General features: G+C 47.1%; 1 protein-coding gene across 1 annotated transcript in view; it reads left to right on the top strand.

Annotated features, from left to right (window-relative positions):
• Nucleotides 1–25,901, top strand: part of LOC133351251 (mucin-2-like) — a 58,020-nt gene that overhangs the window by 14,879 nt on the left and 17,240 nt on the right. Inside the window, exons 5-16 of the mRNA XM_061566346.1 lie at nt 9,039–9,152; nt 16,477–16,587; nt 18,038–18,154; nt 19,406–19,519; nt 20,025–20,150; nt 20,877–21,010; nt 21,523–21,690; nt 22,520–22,714; nt 23,102–23,238; nt 24,092–24,183; nt 24,506–24,727; nt 25,230–25,463. Coding sequence (XP_061422330.1) covers nt 9,039–9,152; nt 16,477–16,587; nt 18,038–18,154; nt 19,406–19,519; nt 20,025–20,150; nt 20,877–21,010; nt 21,523–21,690; nt 22,520–22,714; nt 23,102–23,238; nt 24,092–24,183; nt 24,506–24,727; nt 25,230–25,463 — 1,764 coding nt within the window. The remainder of the gene's footprint in view (nt 1–9,038; nt 9,153–16,476; nt 16,588–18,037; nt 18,155–19,405; nt 19,520–20,024; nt 20,151–20,876; nt 21,011–21,522; nt 21,691–22,519; nt 22,715–23,101; nt 23,239–24,091; nt 24,184–24,505; nt 24,728–25,229; nt 25,464–25,901) is intronic.

The following is a 25,901-nucleotide window of genomic DNA, read 5'->3' as shown; positions in this document are numbered from 1 at the left end:
AAGACGCACACACACACACAGCCATAATACAACAACGCGCCAAGAGCGCCGCACGAACGCAGCGTCCAGTAACAATAGCACACGAAAGTGCACCAGAAAACGCAAAAAAAATAAAAAAAATTTTCTTCTTATTTTCGTTTCGTTTTCACTTCTTGTTCGCGTTCCAGTGTTTTTATAAGAGTCTGCGCATTTTAGCGCGCGTCCTTGCCGCAGGCCCGTCACAAGGGCCAACCTCAGATGGCGGACCATTCGGTGGCCGCTGTCCCATCCGAGGCGAGTCCGCAATTGGAGTGGCGGGACCCTCGGCATCCCCCGTGAGGGATGTGCGCGAGCCCGTCATTCCGGGAGAACCTGGGGGCGGGGCAACCGGCAAGACGTCAGGTGAGATCAACAGAGGCGGACCCTCCGGGTCGGTCGACCCCTCACATGCTTGGCCCTGCGCGTGTGGAGCAGAGTCCCGCACCGCAACGAAGGGTTTTAGTCTAGAGGGGTGAACGAACCACCGGCGCCTCCCCCACTTGATACGAACGCACTGCGGTCGCAAAACCTCGACCACCTCGACGGGGCCCCGCCATGGCCGTACCAGTTTCGAGGAGGTCGCAAGCGGTACCTGGGGACAGTGCAGCCATGCCCTGTCCCCTGGCTTCCACTGCAGCACGTGCGCGCGCGCGAGTCTGAGGCGCTCATTCGCCTTTTGGCGCATGCGGGAATTGAGCATGGCAGCATCCCGCGCCTCAGTTAGCTTTTGAAGGTTAAATTTAACGTGCTCGTCCAATTTTATTTTACCTAGAGGCGCGGGGATCTGCAGCTGTGCCCGAACAGGTGGGTCATGTTCGCGACCATACATGAGAAAGAAGGGTGAAAATCCCGTGGCAGCATGGGGGGCCAATCGATATGCTGCCAGGACCCCTTGAATTTGCAAGTCCCAATTGGTCTGTGACTCCGAAACCAGGTGCGACAACATAGACGTGATGGTACGATGCAGACGCTCGACCATCCCGTCAGTTTGTGGGTGATAGGGAGAGGTACGAATCTTCTTTGTACCTAGGAGATCACAGACTTGTTTGAGGAGGTTCCCAGAAAAATTTTTACCCTGGTCGGTCAGCAGCCGCTCCGGAGCACCTTTGTCCATGACGTAGCCTTGGACAAAGGCGTCCACGATGGCTGCTGCCGACTGATTTGCCAGGGGCCAGGCCATAGGCCAGCGTGTGAAGTATTCGACCCCTGTTAGCAAATATCTATTGCCCCTAGGGGTGGCGGGAAACGGCCCCAGGATATCCAACGCTACGAGTTCGTTCACCCTGGAGACTGTGATGGACTGCAACGGCGGGTTCGACTCCCGAGCTGGTGGTTTGCGTTGCGCACACCGGGGGCATGCTGCCAGCAGATCCGTGACATCCCGTGTCATGCCCGGCCAAAAAAAATCCAGCTGGAGCGAGGCGAGGGTCTTTTGGGTACCCAGGTGGAGGAGGCGCTCATGAGCAGCCCACACCACCTTACCCCGTAACCCCGCAGGAACTACCAGCCGGTGACGGTGGGATTTACCGTCCCAATGCATGAGCAAGCCCGCGTGTATTTCCCAATTGTCGGCATCACCCGTCCCACACCCCCTCTCCCTGGCGCGACGACGCAGCGCGAGGAGGGAGGCGTCATCCATCTGGAGGCATCCCCACTCAATCACAGGCAACCCAAGCAGGGAATCCCTTCCCTGTTTCCCGATCTCATCGGGAAGCGATGTGTCAACATCGGCGGCGGCCGCCAGGACTGGAACCGTCATGTCCCCAGCTGGCTTGCAACGCCCCGACCCCAGGAGGCATGCGCATTCGGAGGTGGTTGGCATGCGCGACAGAGCGTCCGCATTTGTGTGGCGAATGCCCTTACGATAGGTGGTGTCAAAATCGAAATCCTGGAGGACCTCCAGCCATCGGGACAATTGTCCCGATGGCTGTTGAACCTTCAGGGCGTACTGCAGTGCTGCATGATCCGTACGGACAGTGAAATGCTGACCGTACAGATATGGGCGGTACTGTTGGATGAAGAAAACAATTGCCAACAGTTCTCTACGGGTGACACAATATTTTTGCTCCGCTGGAGACAACACCCGACTGCCGTACGCAACCACCCGTTCCACGCCATCAACCACCTGGGAAAGCACGCCTCCGATACCTGTGTTGCTCGCGTCGGTGTCGAGCAAAAACGGCCTCGAAAAATCGGGGTAAGTCAAAGGAGGAGCCTTCACCAATGCATCCCGAAGGGAGCAGAAAGCTACTTCCTCATCCCGACCCCAGTGGAACCGAACCCCTTTTGATGTCAAAGCATGTAGGGGTTTGGCAATTGTAGCAAAATTAGCGACGAACCGTCGGTAATATGAAGCGAAGCCAATAAAACTCCTCACCTCCCCCACCGAGGTCGGAATTGGCCAGGAGCTGACACACTGCGTTTTGGCGGGATCGGTAGCAATACCCGAGCGCCCCACGATGTGCCCCAAATAACGCACTGACTCGCGAAACAAATAGCATTTTTGGGGCTTAAATTTCAAATTAGCAGCCCGCATCCTTTGGAAAACCGCCCGCAGCCTCTGGAGATGTTCGTCAAAGGTTCTTCCAAAAACAATTACGTCATCCAAATAAATCAGGCACGATTCCCATTGCAATCCAGCCAAAACCAATTCCATCAACCGCTGGAAGGTTGCCGGCGCTGAGTGTAAGCCCATCGGTAACCGGTTGAATTGGAACAGGCCGTGCGGTGTACGGAAAGCGGTTTTAGGCTTCGAATCATCGTCCAGAGGAAGCTGCCAGAATCCCGAAAGTAAATCTAGTGTGGAGAAGAATCGCGCTCCCGCCAAGGCGTCCAGCGATTCGTCCATCCGTGGGAGCGGGTATGCGTCGGCAACCGAAACCTTATTAAGGCGACGGAAATCTACGCAAAACCGCAACGAGCCATCCTGTTTCTTAACCAGGACAATCGGTGCTCCCCAAGGGCTGGTAGAGGGAGAGATAATGTCGGCGGCTAACATGTCATCGACAGCCGATTTGACATGGTCCTTTTCGGCGGGACTCAACCGAAAAGGATTTTGGCGAATAGGCGCGCTGTCACCCGTGTCAATATGGTGACGCAGCAGGTGAGTACAACCCAAATCGTATTTATTCCGACTGAAAACGTCGGAAAATTCCTTTAGCAGTGATCTAAGCCGTTGGCGCTCTAAATTGGACAGGTTCGTCGATCCCGCACAAAGCGCGTCGAGCCACCCTTCATCGCCGTCCGAATGCGGGTGCGTCCGAGCAGCAGTGTCAATGTGGTTCACGGCAGGTTCCTCGCAGGGCACCGGCGTCGCGTGAGCGAGCACAGTCCCTTGGGGAACCACTACTGTCTGCGACCCGACATTGAGGACCGCGATGAAGGGGTCCTCGTCCCCCCTTACAATGGTCTGGGCCGGAATTAAATGAGGCCCATTAACCCCGGCCCTAGACGGCCCCAGCACAACACCCTGATCCCCAACACCCTTAGCGAAGGGCCTACGAAGTTTAAGAGGTACCAGCATTTGTGCCCCCGGCGGCACACGCACTGTTTTTACGACGAACGCCGGTACCGTCGCGAACGCCGTCCGAGTCGCTACAGGGGAAGGCAGGAACGCCATACGTCGCCCCGACGGAAGCTCAATGCATCCTTGGTCGATCAAAATACGAATTGGCATCCTGCCCAAGAAGTCCGTCCCCAGCAGGCACGGAACTGCCAGTGAGGAGGAGACAAAAATCGGCCCCGACAATTTGATGTCCCCGATAGAAATTTGCGCTCGAATCTGTCCCACGATGCCGAGAGAGCCCCCGTTAGCGGCATAGAAAGGGACATTAACCGGTAGCAAAGGACGGCTCTGCACCGGTAGAATATTGTAAATTAGTTCCGAAATAATTGTCGCCGATGCCCCTGTATCGACTATGATGCGTACCTCCACCCCATCGATGTAACCGACCACGGCCGACGATCCCGACGCCGCGGCCACCACGCGATGGGCCAACACGGACCACCGCTCGGGCTCGATTTGAGTCCCCGCAGTGATCCGCGCCGGTCCATCGCAGCGCCCCACCGGCCCCCCGTTCGTTACGGTGCGAGAATGTGCGACAGGTGGGTGCGTTGGCCAAACATGTGAGGTGCCGCGACTCGCCGGATCATGGTGCTGGAGCTTGGGAGGAGGAAGAGGAGGGCCGGCGTCCTGTCGAGGCGTCGTCCCCCGCTGTCGAGGAGAACGGCACCCCGAGGCGACATGGCCCCGGATGCCGCAGTTGAAGCACCGCGGGAGCGCCGATGGAGACGATGGACGGTCGAAACGCCTCGACCCGTCCCGACCCGGCCGCGCCCCCGTCGTCTGTTGCCGTCGATGGTCGACGGCATAAAGCTCTTCTGACGGAAGGGTGGCTGCAGCCACCGCACGCCCAGCCGATGCCCTGTTTGCCTTTCGCCGCTGCTGCAGAAGGTTGGCGTGGAGGAGTCGCGCAGCCTGGAGGGAGGTCATTTCTGCATCCCCTTGTGTGATGACGACGATGTCGAGGTCGTCCGCCAAGAGGAGGATCTTCTCCGCGACCATTGCGTCCACGCCGTCGTCGTCCATGCGGGGAAAGGCTGTTTTTGCCAGCGCCAGAAGACTTGTCCGGAAAGCCAGAGGCGACTCTTTTTCACCCCGCCTGCGATCGTAGAACTGCTGACGGCATTCGGCTGAAGGTCCATAGACCCCGGCCAGCAGCTGTAGCGCCATTGGTAGTGTAGCCCGCTTCTCTTTTGGTGCCGACGTGAGTGCGGCGAGCGCGTCCCCATCGAGGAGCGCCGGCAGCGCGCAAAGGGCCTCCTCGTCGGACCACCGCGCCATCTCCTGATGGGCGAGGAAGCGTCGCCGAAAGCCGCCCCAGTCCCCCTCCGCACCGATGAATTCTTTCAGCGGGGGCAGTCTTTGGTGAAGCGCAGCGGTCGATGTGGACTCCCGCAGGTTGCTTTCACCTCCCTTTGGCGGTGCCTCGGCGCGACTGGCCGATGGCATCGCCTGTCGCGGCAGCGATGACGCATCCTTCGGCTGCGATGACGCTGCAGCCCCGGCGACGGCGATGTCGGAGCCGATGTCTAAGCTGGCCACGCCCCGAACAGCCGCGGCGTCCATGGCGGGAAATTCAAATTTTGAAGTCGCTGAAATGGCGGGAAAGTGCTCCGGCCGCCGGTTCTCCTCGCCCTGCGGTGGACCACCAACCCCCAACCGCGTAATGCCTTCCAGTGTGGCGGCAGCGGCATAAAGTAGCTCCGCCAGCCGTTCGTGAGCCAGTCGTAGTGCATCTGGCTGCGGCCCCTCTCCATGCTGACGTCCCGGTGAGAAGGCGCCAGGCTCCGGCTGCACCCCATCTTGTTGCTCTGTCTCGGGCTCGGCGATCTCCGCGGCGTCCTCCTCCCGTGGTACCCTGGTCCGAGCTGTATGGCGCGTTTCCATTTTTACCACTTCTGACGCCAGATGAAGTGCCCGTCGAGGACGCTTGACAACGGAGTTGAGGCACACGTATATTTATTTAACAAGTTGCCAGTACAGGACAGCACTAGAGGGGGTAGCGGCCCCCTCACCCGTATAACTCAGGGAATACCCCTAGCTATCCATAGCCTATCCCCTGAGTCCTCCACTAAGAGCTAGGGGAGGCTGTCTGGCCCGACACTGGTAATCGGGCTCGGTACCCGGAGTCCCAGAGCACTGGCTCTGGTTCGCGGGACCACGCCACTGGCTCGAGCCTGATCCCGTGGGGCCCTGATAAGGGCGGCGATCAGGGGGAGTCCAGGGCTCTAGCTACGACGTCTTCCGACTTCTTAGCTTAACTATAACATAACTAACTAAGCCCATATAACGACCCCTTTTTATACCCAACCCTCCTTGAGGGGTGGGGCCCCGGGGGATCGTAACGCCGAACCAGCCCCCCCCCAGGGTGTCTGGCTCGGACGTCGCAGAGGGCATCTCCCTGTGCACACACGTAGCCCCGCCCACTGTGTTTCTTTCCCATAGGCTGCCATGCATAACGGCCCTCTCTCCAACATCCCTACATTTGCATTAACCACAATATTTGTGGTCAGAATCCAAACAAAAAAACATTCTCTGATAATATATGCATTGTCTTTGAAACAGATTGGTCATTTACATTTACTGCCATGACCCTGCTTAAATGCGAAAAAGTTTATATGATAGGATATCATACCCCAATCACTTATGGGAAAAGTCGCAGAATCACAAATGATAGCGTTTTCGCTCTCCTACAGCTGCGGTAGAATATAAGAGTCGCGGATAAATTGGACCGGCGGATAATAGGCGCTCTCTAATATACACACAATGTATGTAATTCCATTCCATTTGAGAGGTATATTTCATTCACATTTGCTCATTTACTTTTGTCATTTAAAAAAATGTGGAACATTGACATATACAGTATTTGAAAGTAACACACGGGGCTCTATATAATGTCTAATTTTCAACTTAAATTACATCCTGTAAACGTTATGGAACGATATTTGATCTACTGAAACTTTTTAAACGAGGACCAATATGGTAAGCAAGCCCGATGTATATATTACACCGTTCATTAGAGGAAGTGAAAACTAAAAAATACCAATTTTTTTAACAATGCAATAGAGTGTAGCTAATCGCCTTTTGAACCGTGACAAAAAGAAATCAGTCATAAAATAGTAGCTCTTTTATTACAATGTATGCAACTGTGATGACAGTTGCATATATTTACGACACTTGGTTATGGTGTGTACCAAGGCAACGTATAACTGAATACGATCACATAAAGTCATAAATTGTACGACCAATGGCGTGTTCAAGCAGAAACCAGTTCTTCCACACATAAAGCGAATGAGCAACAGGCGCTTGGGTGGAGTCGCCCAACCTTTGTGCTGCCATTACAACTGGCTTCCTACACTAGACGATTATAAAATCACTAGGCGATTATAAAATCACTACTGTTGCCCATTGTTCTAATTCAAAGTGGCGTTAACGACAAACAGCGTACACGTTTTTTTATATGGACTCTTGAGTCATTGCTGATTTTATATGATGATGGCTGGTTCATGTAACAAACGTATCTGTGTATTATAAAAATACAAAACGTTTCAAGGAATGAAGCCATCCCAAAGAATTGCGCAAACATTGTTGACACGTTAGTATTCACTGATAATCTTGCAGTGAGTTTGATCAAACTCACTACCTGTCCTTTATTGCAACAGTTTTTAGTTTCGGGTAGTGTGACTTTTGCTATTTGAACTCAGATGGGGGATATGATAACGTTTGGGTTCAATCCCCACCCTGACGCCTGCATATTTGGAGTTTGCATGTTCTCCCCGTGGTCGCGTAGATTCTTCTCCGGGTCCTCTTGGTTTTTTTTCCACCACATTTGGAATCAACATGCATTTAGAATATTTGGCTGCTATACATTTCCACACAATCAACTTTGAGCTATCATTTGTAGCCAGGTTGCTTATATGAAAAATGCATATATAGCTCAGTGAGCTTTACCTGGTAAACTAAAAAGTTTAGGCTTCGTTTTAGTATTGATTAAATGCCCTTCTTCCATAAAAGATTAAGTGTGCTATGGAAGAATGGTCATTGCCTAAAATGTCAACGATTATATATTTTATAATTTTAAGGCAATATTGTTGACGAGTTTTTGTTTGTTTAATGTGGATGTGCACCACTGCCAAATGGAGCATCACCAAGTAACATGTAGGATTAAAAGCACAGTTATTTATTCAATTCACGGTACTTATTAATGAGTTTTTGCAATGACCTTTAAAAAATACATAACTCAATAAATAGTCATTAGTGTCATTATGGAGAATATAAATAACAAATTAGATAAGCAAGACAATATGTATAAGCAAGACAATATGTATATATACAAAACCTAAAGGCTTTCTGAGATTGAATGATTTCAGCAGCATTATTTTTATCTAGCGAATGTTTTTACACAAAGCACCAGATACCCAAGTAAAATTAATAATACAATTTCTATATATCGATGTCAATGTTACATGAGTGAACGTCAGCCCACGTAGCCACAGTATTGATTCAGCACCAGTAACACTGTGGACCAGTCCCAACAGAGAGATCCCACTGGGAGAGCCAGCCCTGCCTGAACTGACACTGGCTAACTTTCTAACATGCTGTAAGTAAGGACCCTTCTTTAGGTTATGTCCGAGTTCAAATTACGCAAAATTTACAAAATACAAACTCAAAAATAAGAATGATCATCGTTATATATAATAACAAAATAGATAAGCATACAATATATCTGAGAGACACTTTAAAGAATAATAAACAAGGGTTGTGGTGAACCCAGTTTTAAGCAAATGCTTTGAGGCCATTAGCATGTGAATGCCACCGCGATTCCTACTGGTCGTATAAACTATGCATCTTTTCTGGTTGCTTAAACATCACTCTTTGTGCAATCACTCTCAGTTATTCTATTTGTCGTTAGTTATCATTGAAAATATAAGCTATCCGAAGACACTGCGTACATTTACTCATTGGTAAATATGACAACAAATACCATGAAGAGATACAGTTGCCTCTTTTGAATTTAACAAATGTGAACAATGACCATGCAACAAAAGTGTTTTACTTCAAAGTCGTATGCAGTTGTCAAATAGCACAACCTACTAAACAAGTCACATAATTCAGAGGAGATCAAGATGTCATCATGACCAAAGCCATTTATGCCCTGCACCTTGCCAATGCGTTGTACCTTCTACCAGATCCCACATCTGCTGCATATTAAACATGTGCTCCCGAACATCCGAGGAGACCCATATGAAATCTGTACTGTATACGTATTGTCCATACTAATTATTTAAAGCCAAAGTATTATTGATGAATTTGCGTTTTGTGCTCATGCACCGCTGCCAACACAATGCCATGAAATACTCACATCCAGGTGTAAACACTATGGAGAGGTGGCAGTGCTATTTAAATCCAATGTTGTGTTCACAGCTAATTTACACTCATTTTTACCCTTTTGTCACAGATATAAATGAATGCCTCACAAGCCCATGCAAGCACGGGAGCAGCTGTAATAACAACCCGGGGTCATTCACCTGTGAATGTTTAACAGGCTGGACTGGACTCCTCTGCTCAGAAAGTATGTTGTCGCTCGGAATGTGTTGGTCGGTATATCATGATAACAAAATTTCAAGTTGATGAAATTTGCTCTTTAAGGTATTCCATAAACCTGGTGTGCAAAAACCATATCTGAAAAGGCCAAATGTTGTGATTATCAGTTTCTGATTCATATTCTTTGGTTCTTTCGGTAAAGTTTTATTTCCACTGCTGTGGAATTGAACAAATGCTTAAAATGAAGTTGCTCCCAATATACTATATAAAAAATTGTGTATATCAAATTTTAGATCTAAATACAGTTGTTCTATAACACTAAATGTGTATACTTATATGTTTATCATACACGTATGTACTAAGTGAATTGGTATAATGCACAGAAATGTACTACACATGTATATGTGAAGTGTTGTTGAAGACGCGTGGACAACGGGGTAAGGCACACGTATTTATTTATACAAAGGGCTTACAGTACTAGAGGGATGTATCGGCCCCCTCACCCGTACAACTGGGAATTCACCCCTAGCTAGCCTTCCTAGCTGAGTCCTCCGCTAACGGGCTAGGGGAGGCTGTCTGGCCCGACACTGGTTAGTCGGGCTACGGTACCCGGAATCCCAGAGGTCTGACTCTGGTTCCGGGACCACGCCACTGGCTCCAGCCTGCACTGCCCTTACAAGGGCGGCGTCCCAGGGGGAGTCCAGGGCCTATCTGGCTGGTCTTCTCTCTTCTCTTAACTACTCTAAGACTGAGCCCCGAGCTCTCTGGCTCAACCCTTTTTATACCCCGTTAGAGGATCGAAACCCCCCTCACGCCGTCCAGTACGGACGTCGTTGCGGGCACAACCCCGTGTGCTCACGGAGACCCCGCCCACTGTGTCTGTTTTCCATTTGCCCCTATGTAAACAGCCCTACACAAACAGACCCTCTGTAACAGCCCTACATCACCCCCCCCTGTACAGCTCGCAGCCGTCCCGGCTGCAACAACTTTCAATAAAGGTTATTCAACCCCTGGATCCCCGCGTGTGCCTTAAAAAAACGTTTTTAACGCTAACTTGAAGGAACCAACAGTAACAACAACAACAACGACAATGACAACAACAAAACCCTCAACCCCGAAAGGGAACAATCCGACGCACCCCCCCCCGAATAAATACGGATACCGTAAGAACGCTATATACAATTTGTAGCGAAGCCACAATGCACACCAATGGGCAGGGGACACCCCCCCCCACACAACACACAATGAACACAACATATATATACAAATCTTGCGGTTCCTCAACAGTCTGCGCATTTTTGCGCGTGTCCTTGCGGTTTCACAACAGTTTGCGCATTTTTGCGCGTGTCCTTGCGGCGGGCCCCTCACACGGGGGAACCCCGGGTGGCGGACCGTCAGGTGGCAATCGTCCGTCCGGGAGCGGGGCCTCCTCTGATGCCTCGTGACTGTTGGTATCCCCAGAAGGGGTGGTCGGGCGTGAGCCCGTCAGTCTCGATGCACCTGGAGGTGGCACGGCCGGCAAGGCATTAGGTGAGCGCGGTGGGGACGGACCTAGTGAGTCGGTCGACCCCCCACACGTCTGGCCACGCATGTGTGAAGTGGGTTTGTGTGCCGCGACGAAAGGTTTCAACCGAGAGGGGTGCACGAACCATCGCCGCTTCCCCCAACGAATGCGCACGCACTGTGGTCGCAGGACCTCGACCACTTCCACAGGCCCCCGCCACGGTCGCGCCAGCTTTGGGGAGGTAGCCAGGGGTACTTGGGGACAGTGCAACCATGCCCTGTCCCCCGGTTTCCACTGTATGACATGCGCTCGACCCAACCTGAGGCGCTCGTTCGCCTTTTGACGGAGGTCCGAGTTTAACCTCGCAGCATCCCGTGCCTCTGTTAACTTAGCCAAATTAAATTTGACGTGGTCAGCCAATTTTGTTTTACCTTGCTGGTCGGGGATCTGCAGCTGGGCGCGAACAGGCGGGTCGGGTTCGCGACCGTACATAAGGTAAAAGGGGGAAAACCCCGTAGCTGCATGGGGTGCCATCCGATATGCCGCCAAGACCCCCTGAATATGCAGGTCCCAATCAGTCTGGGAATCTGAGACCTGCTGTGCCATCATTGACGAAATGGTGCGATGCAGGCGCTCGACCATTCCGTCAGTCTGTGGGTGATACGGGGAGGTCCGAATTTTCTTTGTGCCTAAGAGGTCACAGACTTGTTTAAGTAATTTGCTGGAAAAATTTTTACCCTGGTCGGTCAGCAGCCGTTCCGGGGCACCTTTGTCCAGGACGTAACCCTGAACAAAGGCGTCCACGATGGCTGCTGCCGACTGGTTGGCAAGGGGCCAGGCCATGGGCCAGCGCGTAAAATACTCGACACCTGTCAGCAAATACTTATTGCCCCTGGGGGTGGCGGGAAATGGGCCCAAGATGTCCAGTGCAACCAGCTCATTTATTCTGGACACCTTGATCGATTGTAAAGGCGGGTTAGACTCCCGCGCCGGCGATTTCCGCTGCGCACACCGCGGGCATGAACTCAGAAGATCCCCCACATCCTTTGTCATACCAGGCCAAAAAAAATCTAGCTGTATTAGTGCGAGGGTCTTTAGAGTCCCCAGATGTAACAGGCGCTCATGCGCGGCCCACACCACTTTGCCTCGCAACTCCGAAGGGACGACCAGCCGATGTCGCTGTGATTTTGCGTCCCAGTGCATGAGCAGACCCTGTACCATTTCCCATGCACCCGAATCACCTTTCACCCGGCCAGCACCCCCGACGCGACGACGCCACCCGAGGAGGGAGGTGTCCTCCATTTGGAGGCGCCCCCACTCAGTGACGGGCAACCCCAACAGGGAATCCCTTCCCTGTTGTTCGATAGAATTATCAGCCAGTGGCTCGTCATCGTCGGTGGCTGCCAGGATCGGGACCGATGCGTCCCCTGAAGGTCTGCAACGTCCCGACCCCAGGAGGCATGCACATTCCGAGGCGGTTGGCATGCGTGACAGAGCGTCCGCGTTGGTATGGCGAACGCCCTTACGGTAAGTGGTCTCAAAATCAAAATCCTGGAGAACCTCCAACCATCGAGACAACTGTCCCGATGGTTGCTGAACTCGCAGGGCATACTGTAGTGCCGCATGATCTGTGCGGACGGTGAAATGCCGACCGTACAGATATGGGCGGTATTGTTGGATGAAAAAAACAATTGCCAACAGTTCTCTACGGGTAACACAATATCTCTGCTCCGCAGGAGACAACACCCGACTACCGTATGCGACCACCCGTTCAACGCCATCAACCACCTGGGAAAGCACACCCCCAATACCCGTGTTGCTCGCATCGGTGTCGAGCAAAAAGGGTTTCGAAAAATCAGGGTAGATCAAGGGAGGGGCTTTCACCAGGGCGTCCCGAAGGGAGCGGAACGCAGCCTCCTCCTCTTGACCCCAGTGGAAACGAACCCCTTTAGATGTTAGAGCGTGCAGGGGTTTTGCAATTGTTGCAAAATCAGCAACAAACCGTCGATAATACGACGCGAACCCAATAAAACTCCTGACCTCTCCCACCGTAGTGGGAGTCGGCCAGGAGCTGACACACTGCGTTTTGGCGGGATCGGTAGCAATACCCGAGCGTCCCACGATGTGCCCCAAATAACGCACCGAATCACGCAACAAATGGCATTTTTGGGGCTTAAATTTCAAATTAGCAGCCCGCATCTTTAGGAAAACTGCCCGCAACCTCTGGAGATGGTCATCAAAAGTTTTACTAAAGACGATAACGTCATCCAAATAAATGAGGCACGACTCCCATTGCAGTCCAGCCAAAACCAATTCCATCAAACGCTGGAAAGTTGCCGGCGCTGAGTGCAAGCCCATCGGCAACCTGTTGAATTGAAACAAGCCGTGCGGTGTACGAAAAGCAGTTTTAGGCTTAGACTCATCATCCAGAGGAAGCTGCCAGAATCCCGAAAGTAAATCGAGTGTGGAAAAGAATCGCGCTCCCGCCAAAGCGTCAAGCGATTCATCCATCCGAGGGAGCGGGTATGCGTCGGCAACCGAAATTTTATTAAGACGCCGGAAGTCAACGCAAAACCGCAACGAACCGTCCTGCTTTTTAACCAGGACGATCGGCGCTCCCCAAGGGCTGGTGGAAGGAGAAATGATGTCCGCGGCTAACATGTCATCAACAGCCGATTTGACATGTTCCTTTTCGGCGGGACTCAACCGAAACGGATTTTGGCGAATTGGCGCGCTGTCACCCGTGTCAATATGGTGACGCAGCAAGTGAGTGCAGCCCAAATCATATTTATCTCGACTAAAAACGTCGGAAAATTCTCGCAATAGCGTTTTAAGTTGTTGACGCTCTGAATCGGACAGGTCCGTCGATCCCGCACAAAGCGCCTCGAGCCACCCTTCATCGCTGTCCGAACGCGGTCGCGACGCAGGGACAGTGTTGACGGAATTGACGGCGGGCTCCTCACACGGCACCGGCGTTGCGTGAGCAAGCACGGTCCCCTGTGGGAGCACCACCGTCTGCGAGCCCACGTTTAGGACCGCGATGAAGGGTTCACTATCCCCTCTCACTATGGTCTGGGCCGGTAGTAAATCAGGTCCACTAACCCCGGCCCTAGACGGTCCCAACAGTACCCCTTGCGCCCCGGCACCCTTAACGAGGGGCCGCCGAAGCTTCAAGGGCACCAACATTTGCGTTCCCGGAGGAACGCGTACCGTTCTCTCCACGAACGCCGGCACCGTCGCGAACGCCGTCCGAGTCGCAACTGGTGATGGCAGGAACGCCATGCGTCTGCCCGATGGAAGCTCTATGCACCCCTGGTCGATCAAAATTACAATCGGCATTTTGGCCAGGAAGTCCGTCCCCAGCAGGCACGGAACCGCCAGCGAGGACGAAACAAAAATCGGCCCAGACAATTTAATTTCCCCAATACAAATTTGGGCACGAATTTGTCCGATGATGCCAAGTGAGCCCCCGTTAGCCGCATAGAATGGTACGTTAACAGGCATCAAAGGACGGCTCCGGACAGGGAGAATATTGTAAATTAATTCCGAAATAATAGTCGCCGATGCCCCCGTATCGACCAGGATGCGCACTTCCACCCCGTCGATATATCCTACAACGGCCGACGACCCCGACGATGCGGCAACCACACGATCGGCCAGCACGGACCACTGGCCGGGTTCGATATGGGTACCCGGAGTGGTGCGTGATGGTGCGATGGTGCGTGATACCGGCCCCCCTCTCGTCGCGGTGTTTGAGTGCGTGACGGGTGTGTGTGTGGGCCAAACGTGTGGGGTGCCGCGACTCGCCGGTTTTTGACGGTGGAGCTTGGGATGAGGCCCGTCGTCCCGGTGAGGTGTCGTCCCGCGCTGACGAGGAGAGCGGCACCCCGAGGCGACGTGGCCCCGGACGCCGCAGTTATAACACCGCGGGAGCGACGTCGGAGGTGACGAGTGGTCGGAACGGCCTGACCCGTCCTGGCCCGGCCGTGCACTCGTCGCCTGTTGCCGTCGGTGGTCGACGGCGTAGAGTTCCTCCGTCGGAAGGGTGGCTGCAGCCACCGCACGCCCCGCCGATGCCCTGCTGGCTTTGCGTCGAAGCGACAGGAGGTTTGCGTGGAGGAGCCGCGCCGCCTGGAGCGATGTCATTTCCGCGTCCTCCTGTGCGACGACAGCGATGTCTAGATCGTCGGCCAGGAGGAGTATCTTCTCCGTTACCATAGCGTCGATGCCGTCGTCATCCATCCGGGGGAAGGCCGACTTGGCCATCGCCAGGAGGCTCGTTCGGTACGCTAGGGGCGACTCCTTCTCTCCCCGCTTGCGGTCGTAGAACTCTTGTCTGCATTCCGCCGACGGTCCGTAGACCCCTCCCAGCAGCTGCAGCGCCATCGGTAACGTGGAGCGCCTTTCCTTGGGTGCCGATGTTAGGGCGGCAAGCGCGTCGCCGTCCAGGAGCGCCGGCAGGGCGCTGAGAGCTTCTTCGTCCGTCCATTTAGCCATCTCCTGGTGGGCGAGGAAGCGTCTTTGAAAGCCGCTCCAGTCGCCCTCTGCGCCCACGAATTCTTTAAGCGGGGGCAGCCTTTGGTGTAGCGCAGCGGCTGCCGTGGAGTCCCGTGGACTGCTGCCTCCCCGACTCGGCTGCGTCTCGGCGCGAATGGCAGATGGCATCGCCTGTCGCAGCTTTGATGACGCGCCCTCCTCCGTCGTTGATGCAGCAGCCCCAGCGCGGCCGATGTCGGACCCCAGGTTGAGGTTGGCCACGCCCCTAGCGGTCGCTGCGTCGATGGCGGGAATTTCAAAATTTAAATCTTCAGAAATGGCGGGAAGACGCTCCCCACGCCGGTTCCTCTCGCCCCGCGGTGGACCACCAGCCGCCAGCCGTGTGATGTCCCCCAGCGCAGCGGCAGCGGCGTAGAGCAGTTCCGCCAGCCTCTCATGAGCCAGCCTCAGGTCGTCTCCCCGCTGCTCCTCTTCATGGCGATGCTCCGGTAAGCCCGCATCCGGCCCCGGCTGCACGTCGTCTAGTAGAGCCATCTCGGGCTCGGCAATTTCGGCGGCGTCCTCCGCCCGCTGTTCCCTGGCTCGAGCTGTTTGGCGCGTGTCCATGTTCTTGGTACTTCTGACGCCAGATGAAGTGTTGTTGAAGACGCGTGGACAACGGGGTAAGGCACACGTATTTATTTATACAAAGGGCTTACAGTACTAGAGGGATGTATCGGCCCCCTCACCCGTACAACTGGGAATTCACCCCTAGCTAGCCTTCCTAGCTGAGTCCTCCGCTAACGGGCTAGGGGAGGCTGTCTGGCCCGACACTGGTTAGTCGGGCTACGGTACCCGGAATCCCAGAGGTCTGACTCTGGTTCCGGGACCACGCCACTGGCTCCAGCCTGCACTGCCCTTACAAGGGCGGCGTCCCAGGGGGAGTCCAGGGCCTATCTGGCTGGTCTTCTCTCTTCTCTTAACTACTCTAAGACTGAGCCCCGAGCTCTCTGGCTCAACCCTTTTTATACCCCGTTAGAGGATCGAAACCCCCCTCACGCCGTCCAGTACGGACGTCGTTGCGGGCACCACCCCGTGTGCTCACGGAGACCCCGCCCACTGTGTCTGTTTTCCATTTGCCCCTATGTAAACAGCCCTACACAAACAGACCCTCTGTAACAGCCCTACATCTGTATGATTTCGTTTCCATACTACTGTAATTCAAAATGTAACATTATGCTTTCGCCCAAGCACCGTGCATATTATATTTCAGTAACAGAAGTCTGCAACAAATCTAATTTATTGTAATTTGCAGAGTGAACTGTTTGTTTGATGCCTGGATTAACTTAAAATAATATTGCGTGTTTTTTAGATGTTAATGACTGCATGTCAAATCCTTGCATGCACGGCCAGTGTGTGGATGGACTCAATCAATTCTTCTGTGAATGTGCCAAGGGATGGACAGGAAACTTATGTGACAAAAGTAAGTTCCTTAAATTCCTACATACTCTTATGCCGGCACATTCTCCTTTATCTTACCAATGAGGCTGTGGTGTATGAATTGTTTAAGCTGTGGGAAAACATAACTATATTTATGGATTGAAAATCTGCATCAAGCAGAACACGTTTTAAGACAGGCAATCAGGAGGGGGAAACCGTTATTATATTATAACACTGTGATTAATGGTGATTTACATCTCTTCATACATTCTCTGCTGGATGAAGGCCCACATCACTGTTGTTTTGACCATACTTCACCACACTGGGCAGTGCAGGTTTGTAAATAGGGGAAGCCAGGGCAGGTTCAGATATAATTTCCACTCATGTAGCCATGACAGGGAACTTTACTTGGGTTGCCAGGTTCTTTGTGAATGCGCAAATACAGTGCCACCGCCCCTCACTTTGATGTCACACCTGTGTATAATGCACACACTTTAGTATTAGCCAAGCATATTTGATTTAAAGTCATAGCTGTGCCTATTTTGTAATCCAATCAAACTGTCGAGAGCCAAGTGAGATCACACTGTGTTGTATATTGTACAGTATTTGCAAATTACACATTTACTTTGTCTGCTACCTTACAACTTTAAAATGTGTGGTTTTTTTCTGCCGTCTGTACTTGTACCCTTTTTACAACCGTCCAACGTGTTGTGTAAAGGTAGAGCAAACATGGCAAGATGGATCAATCAATTCAGCAATGATGGACTCTGTAGTAATACACTTATATACCCTAGTATGCCCTATACTGCTGCACTAAATCAGTGTTGCGTAATGTCGTTATCTTGCTTGGAAGTGTGTAGATATACAAACATTCCACCATGCTATAATCCACATCCATGGTATTGCCAAATGATTACGAATGATTAAGAGTGACTCCCATGTGAAATATTTGTCAAGCAATCCCTCTTAACATTAATTTTGACAGCTTCAATAGCTTGGAAATTGTTATATACTGTGCTTTCATGGCATATAGAGGGGAATTTAAATGGACCACAATTTCACACAACTATAACTTCTTCATGATGAAAGCTACCTTGACAACTAATGTACTATTAAATAGGGCACACTGTAGCATATTGCATAACGTATGCTAATCGCATGCAAATCTCATTAAGAAATTAGGGGAAATGTAAACGTTCACGTAAATAATTGTTTACGCTTAATTATTCTACTTCACTCATGATTTACACTGCTAATAAACAGTTCAGTGTTACATTATTTGAAACTCCAGGCACTAAATATACACATCTACAGAAGCGTGATACATGTATACTTGTCGATCTTGTGTGTTGGCATATGCTATCGGCCTATTTATGAACTATAAATGCTGAAAATCTATATTTTAGTTTTTTACTATTTGACAAGATGATGTTTAAAAAGTATTGGTCTCACATGTAACCCTTCATCTGCAACAATGTATTGTTTTGATGCAGACGTTGACGACTGCAAAGACATGCCGCTGTGCCTAAATGACGGAACTTGCAACGATCTTGTCAATGGAGTCAACTGCACTTGTGCCCCAGGGTTCATGGGAGAATTCTGCGAATATAGTAAGCGCTCACGTGGTCAAGTGTGAGATGATCACACGTTGTTTTCTCCCCAACGTTATGCACTTTCCAGTTTGAAAATGGGCAGCACAGCGTCGAAGTGAGGTGATGCAGGACTATTCTCAATGTCAAAAGTCAATGCAATACATTTGCCAACGTATCTGAATTAGAAGAACAAACTATATATGGGGAATAATAGCTACTATACTTTTGAGGCATAAACAATTATAAAATAACACTTACTAAGAACAAAAATATTGTTACATAGTGTTATACATGTTCACGGCTGTGTTATTGACGAATGTGTTTAGTTGTTTTTGTTCATTGTACTTGCGCACCACTGCTTCCAATGCAGCATTACCAAATCATTCTCAATGTCTTATCGTTTTGCTGCTTTAATTAGCCCACTAGACACTGGGCAGCAGTTGCAGATACAAACCAAGGCTGTGTATTGTGGGCTGCCTGACACCAAAGGGTGCCATGGTGGTGTGATGTCATTTTCCTTGCCTGGTATGGAGGTCAGAGGTTCTATCCTGGCACCACTATTTTTGTAATTTGCAAGTTCTCCCAGTGGTGGTGTGGATTTTTTTCTCCAGGTCCTCTGGGTTTTCCATCCACATTCAGAAACATGTGTTTAGATTATTCAGATTATTTTGCTGCTATAAATTTTCACACGATAAGCCACTTCGTTGAGCTATTATTTATGGCCAGGTGGCTTCTGAAAAATAAGCTAATAGCTCAATGGGCTTTACGTGGTAAGATAAACAACAGTTTAGTTTTATTTGTATTTTTTAAGTGATTTGTTTACTATTTCTATACTTTTCACTTCTATTATGTTTTTATATTGTTTATTGTTGTAACGTTCTGACCTGCCCCTACTGGGCATCTGTGAAAAAGAGCTTTATATCTCATCAGATACCTCCAGTTTAAATATTCTGACTCTAATTTAATTATTCGATCATGAAAAAAAGCAATCCTCTATCATCCAAGCGTGACCTTAAGGCACTGTGCTATCGCGATAACGACCAGTCATTGTGGTACTACTTGCCTTAGATTCACACCTGGTCCCAGTTGGGTAAGTGCGAGACTGCCGTCTATTCATCAGTATTGTTTAACATGGATGTCAATTTTTTAAATATGGGAAAAAAATAGTGATGAGTTTCATATATTTGGTCGATGCTAAGTTTTTTTTTTTAAATCAACCAGATCGTCGAATATTTGAATTATGTATTGTTTTCCTTTTTCCCCTCAAAGATATTGACGACTGCACTGGAAATACATGTCAGAATAATGCAACATGTGTGGATGGCATTGGCAATTTCACATGCAGATGTGTAGATGGATGGAGTGGTGATACCTGTTCGATTGGTAAGATATACTTTTTTACATGCTTAATGCAATTCAGATCACTATCACTTAAGTCTATCATTCGGTCTATTATTGATTTCAGAAAATTAAGTGCTACCTTGAAATGAATGTCATGACAGTAAAAGTATTCTAATTACTTCGTGTTAATTACTAATCAAATTGCCAATAAATTTACGTCCTTAAAAGTTATTTGTTTGCAATGTGTTATCCACAAATGTTCATTTAATTGTTAAATGATTTCATATTTGATGTTTTCATGCATAAAAGTTACGGAAAAGTAATTATGTGAGCATTTCTAAAACATGCCAGTATCACTGCCTGTTGATATCACCATCTGAATATGCCACATTTAAAAACTGCCCAGAATGATCAGTAATATGGAAATATAAACTCATTCCATATGTTGACTGTAGCCTCCTTTAGAAAAGATGTAACATTTCTGTCGATGTATCCAGGACGCAATCATAACAAAAAGACCTATTCACGTGTGTATTTTTATGTGCAGATACTAACGAGTGTGAAGGAGGGTCCTTCCGGTGCCATAGAACCCTGGGGGTCTGTATCAACACACCTGGCTCTTACAGTTGTCAGTGTATCGCTGGCTATGCTGGAGACGGCATCGAATGTTTTGGTAACATTTACAAAGCTACATTGCGCTCGTAAATATTACAGCCAGTACTGTAATTAAAGCAACCTTTTACATTTGCTTATCAATTGACTCTTATATTCTTTGGTTCTTTCGGTAAAGTCACGTAGATAGAAAAATTATAATAAAAAATGAAAGTTAATAAAAACAATAAAAGAAAAATTATAAAAACAAAAACGACTAATGTAGACTGTAGCCTAGTTTTTAATCGGAGTGAGTGTACTGGCAACCTATAATGTGGACTGTAGCCTGGTTATTAAGTTTGGTGAGCGTACTGGTAGTCTATAATGTAGACTGTAGCCTGGTTTAAAGCTGGTGAGCGTATTGGCAGTCTATACTGTCGACTGTAGAAATGGTTATTAAACTGAGTGAGCGTACTGACAGTCGATAATGTCAACTTATGCGCTAACTCAGGTTAAGAACCAGGCTACAGTCTGCATTAGTGTTTTTTTTGTTATTATTTTTATTCACTTTATTTTTTTCTCTTATTTTTCTATCTACGTGACTTTACCGAAAGAACCAAAGAATATAAATTCTGCAGTCACGAAAGTTTTAAGTCAAAATCAATTCTTAATTTATGCTTGGCACGTTAACTTTTTAATCCGTTTTTGAGAAAGGTGACTGAAATAATGCAATAGTATTTCAGTGAATGTATGTCACGTGTGATATGTATATAATTATAAATATATTGCATTCTCCCCCATTTTACAGAAAACAGACTATTTGATTATGGTCCAGAAGTGAATGACCGAGAGTTAAAAGTCAGGTTAACAGATTTCGTGTCTCCTTCTTTCACGCCTCCCTATGGGTTTCCATTTTCTTCAAAGTTCTACCAACAGTTGTATGTGAGTAAATGATGGTTATGTTCAAATTGTCAAATGTTGTGGTCTATTACCAAAGTATGTAAAACACCAAATTTAAAAAATGTCATGGTAATAATCATGTAATATGTTTAGAATACCCATAGCCGTCATTCATATATACAAGCTCACTTATAAATTATTCATCACACTGCCATTGTTTACAGTCTGCATGTAAATAGAAATTCACAAAAATAGATATGTATCCACTTTACGCTGTTGTGAAATGAAACATTGGCATAATAATGTATTTAAGCAGCTCTGAGCTTGTCGCTGAATGAAGAATGATAGCCATTAACATGCCCAACTATTTAAAAGTCAGTCACTTTCCATCCATTTCTCTGAAACCATCATGCACTTTTAAAACAGTTATTTTATCTATTAGTCATTATAGTATTAATATTTGTCATATTTTTTTCATATTGATGTATGCAAGTTTTTCACTCGTGTGAACCTATTTGTTACTTGATCTTTGTATTATTTATTTTCAACCACAGTTTTCAGACAATGGGTTGATTGTGTTCAAAGAAGGTGAAAATCCGACACGTTTCGCGTTTCCCAACCCCATCAAAAATGGATTTACGAGTTCATTTCCTGTCCCCATGGTTGCCGTTTTCTGGGATGATTCCGATTTTTCATCAGACAATGGGACGATGTATTTCCAGGTGCGTACATGATTTCTATGTACATATCAGCATAAAAAAGGCTTTAAAATCCACTGCGCGGTAATGCAATGCATTATAGAGAATTCAGTAAAAAAGCAATGAAAGAGGAGAACTTATGCAGCCATACATACACGAAATCTTGTGGGACATGTCTGACATTCTATACCCTATAAGTCCACGTGAAAAGAGGTACCAGAAAAATGTGTAATTACATAATAGTTGGGTGTTGGTGGCAAAAGGTATTTATAGAATTTTAACTTTGGAATCTTTTAATTAAGACAGACCCAGTGAATCATCCTTTCACACTCACTACAGAAGATGTCTGGTAGTATGCTAAATTGGTTAGATATACGCAATGGCTTATTGTTGTTGACCTGATCAGTCTTATTATGATTTGTTTGTATCAATTATATGAAGTAAAGGATGCTATGTTTCTCCAAATGCTATAAACTAATTCATACATGTGAACCGGGTCACCCTTGCAAAAGATGAAATGTCTCAATTGTTTTTTTTTATCACCTGGTTAAATAAAGGATATTGACTTTATATATGATATTGACTTTTCAAGAATACTGACTTACGACATATCTCCAGTATTTTTTATCGACTATATCCCGTCGCTTACATTTCAGATTTGTTCAATTATGTTGAGAATGCTCATGTTGTTCAGACAACTCTTCTATTTTAAATGCATTATTTTGTTGTTGTTGAAAAGTCACATTTGAAATATTGTTTGTATCTGGTGATGTTATTTAAATACATATTACATGTATAAGTTGAACCAACAACACAGCTACTGATTCCAACTGCAACTGTGGTCTGTTGGCAGGAGTACGATTTTACAAAAACCAGCAACCCCCCGACCATGCATGCCCAGGACCTCCGTGAAAGAGTGAAGGCCCAGATTCGGGCCAACTTCAGCAGTAGCAGTCAACCAGACTTACAGAGCTATGATCCCACTTGGATGCTGAAGATCACCTGGAAGGAGGCCCCAGCTATACCTGCCAGGAATAACTTGGCAAATGTACGGCCTTTCTGTGATAACACATCTAACCTGTCCATTTTGCAAGTTTTCTTTTTTTTGAAGGATAGCACGGTTGGCTACATACGGCGTGAAATAAGTTTAACATACGTACATACATCAGATGCTCTTTTTCTCTCCGTGACATAAAATAACAATCCGCAATTAACCAGTTATCATCAAATAGAGCTCATGTCCTCAATTTCATTCCAATTTTGTTTTAGAGTGATATAGAATATATATTTATTATATAATATAATTGACTATGATAGACTTTGTCCATTATTACATTCTGCATTACATTCAGGAGACCTTTTACCATCAGTGGTGTGAGCAAGACATTGCAAGGCTGCATAATTACCTTTTTACTTGCTTTTATTTCTATTTCAGACAAATACCTTCCAGGCTGTCCTGAATACAGATGGCGTCTTCTCATTTTGCCTAATAATGTTTAAAGATGGAGGCATGCTGTGGAGGCCAGAGACCAGAGACCCTAATACCAACAATGCGCTAATGGGATTTCACAGGTGAATGGATATGGCAGCATGAAGGCATTTATCACCTTTGATGCACTGATTTATATGATCTTTAAAGGTGCATTGACAATTTTTGATACTCCTATTGTTATGGAGTGACTCATGCAGCCAGCTATGGCTGAAAAGTTTGGTAGAACATGTTATGTATATCGTTTATTAGAAAATTTCAATCACAGTTCCTATGATCACTGTTACATTGCTTTTATAGCTTTATTTTGGTGATTTCGAAAACGTTTTGGTTTAGCCGTATTTTTTTTTTGCTGCTTGCGTTGTGGCCGAAACGTCGTGAGAATTGTATTTTATTATGTTTTATTTTTATTATTTTATTATTTCCCTTCTACGTGACTTTACCAAAAGAACCAAGAAGATTAGCCATATTTGTTTGTTGTAGTACAGAGTTAGACTGATAATTTTAATCTAAATTGTCTTATGGTTGTTATTGTTTGACTTGTATCCCACTGGGATTTTTGCACACAGCATTGATATACGGTGCTTTTTCTGGAAGACTTTGCAGTTTTTTCCTGAATTTTTCTGTTTGCGTGTAGTCACTTTAAGATGTTTCTTGTTCATGTTTTTGTTTGTTGCGGTTGCACCCGATTCAAGAGCCGAATGGCTCACAGGGCTATACCAAATAAATGAAACTGAAATATTTATAACACGAAGGTTATTTATATTGGCTTCATTAATGGCAAACATAAATTTTGTATAACGATATGTGCTGTTAAAAGTGACATTGCCTGTGACCAAATCATGGACCCGATCTCATTAGATCTTAAAAGTGGATTAATAGTTTTTCATTCATTCACACATTTCTGTTCTACCTATTCCACCGTTTTGTGTGCAGTGGAACCAAGGAGCTGTACTATAATCATCCACTTTCGAGGGGAAATATGTCGGTTCGTTATCGTCCAGACCAGGCTATTGGACTAGACACAGGTATGGAATTCGGTAACATTTGAACACCAAAGTTAATGATATGTACATTTTTTATTTTTTTGTATTCATATGAGATGTAAACATATTTTTGTTTACATCTCAATCTTACACTTAACGCTTTAATGTACAATGTGTATACTAGGAGTTGGAAATATTCAGCCTCCTATTAATTGCTGCATCACATCAATTGAATTTTGTGAATCACCCTTTGATTGATATGTTTGATGACTTTTTTTCATGACAATAATAATCTCAGCAATACATGTTTTCATCTGTTCATAAAGTGACTATTTTTTACATTGAGAAAAATTATGTATTGCAGGTTTAAAGGGAAGGTGGGCTTACAGGTTGGAAAATAACTCACTCAGCATAACCAACCCAAAGCGTCAATGCCTAGAGTGGGTTAGGAATGAGATAGCCCTTCCTCCCTTGGCCTACTTCACCTCTTGTCCCTGCTCCTATCAGCAAGGAGTGTTTGACAGTAACTACATTGATGGCAACCTAATAAGCCTCTACTACTCCTTTGATGTTCACTACGTCCCAGGTAATCTAATAGCAGCATGGCTTCTGATACACAATTGTAAACTGCACCATATTAAACATAGCTTTTGCAAAGTCTTACTTTCCATACATTTGTCTAATGGTATTAAGTGAAATGCAATCGAGTACACCGCAAATAAAATACAGAAATTAGTCACTGTAAATGAAGTTAATTATTTGTTGCATAAAACACTACTAAATATACAGATAATTCAAATGATTAAGGCAAAAAAACGTTACCTAACCCAATAAGCAAAAGTAATGTAAATGTTTTGGCATGGTTTCTACTCTTTCTCGTATGATATAAAGTTTCAAATCGCTCCTGTTAAATTATGTGCAATTTAACGCCACAGGCTTCGTTTAAAAGTACGATGCAGAACTTTAAAAGTCACGAAACGCGTATCGAAATTAAATGTAATACTGCGTCGTGTATTTTTTTTATCAATATGATTTTTGTAAAAATTGTGATGGATTTTTTTTGCTGTTCACTTTTGCGTTATCATTAGGTGCGCGCTGGATCTTACAAAGCTTCCGTAAAAATCGTTTTGGGGGAGGCGTGAGGTGCTACTACAACAGACTGGGGGCACTCATGTCCGGGTGGTATGAAAGGCATCTACCCACCCCGTGGAATCCTCCCGTCAATGAATGGTCTCTCTATGTCATTAGTAATAACCAAAGGATCGACTTCTACGATTGGATGCACAATGTTTGGTTACCACAAGAGAGGCAGCACTATCTAGGTGAGTCATGTTTTGGTGTAATAAAAGCTTCTAAGGATGGATTTAGAGAGAATGTTTCATAAACCGTACCTCAGAGTTTCCCAAGTATATATTGTAGATGTAGGCCTCCTCTCTTTCAACAAAATAGAAGCTTTTTCAGGACTATGTCTGTAAATATATCCAACAATAATCCACTTGTGCCAAGGCATAAAATATCACAAACATACAACAATGTTTTTCTATAGCTGGTGTAAAAAAGGAAATATTTAAAATGTTGCACCGAAACAACACCTCAAGAAGAAAAAAAAATGTTCAGGTTTCTATGGCAAGGGTTTGTTAAGGGTTGGGTTATTTTATGTTGAGCGCTGTGAGGCTTTGTATGAATGGCGCTGTGTTAAATCAAGTTTTAGTTAGTCAACACTATCAAATGTCCTACTCTGAACCCATGGTAATGCTACA

This window comes from Lethenteron reissneri, chromosome 36, assembly GCF_015708825.2.
Source record: "Lethenteron reissneri isolate LAM-NWPU_2019-01 chromosome 36, ASM1570882v1, whole genome shotgun sequence".
Taxonomy (NCBI): Eukaryota; Metazoa; Chordata; class Hyperoartia; order Petromyzontiformes; family Petromyzontidae; genus Lethenteron; species Lethenteron reissneri.
This window is presented reverse-complemented; position numbering and strand designations above follow the sequence as displayed.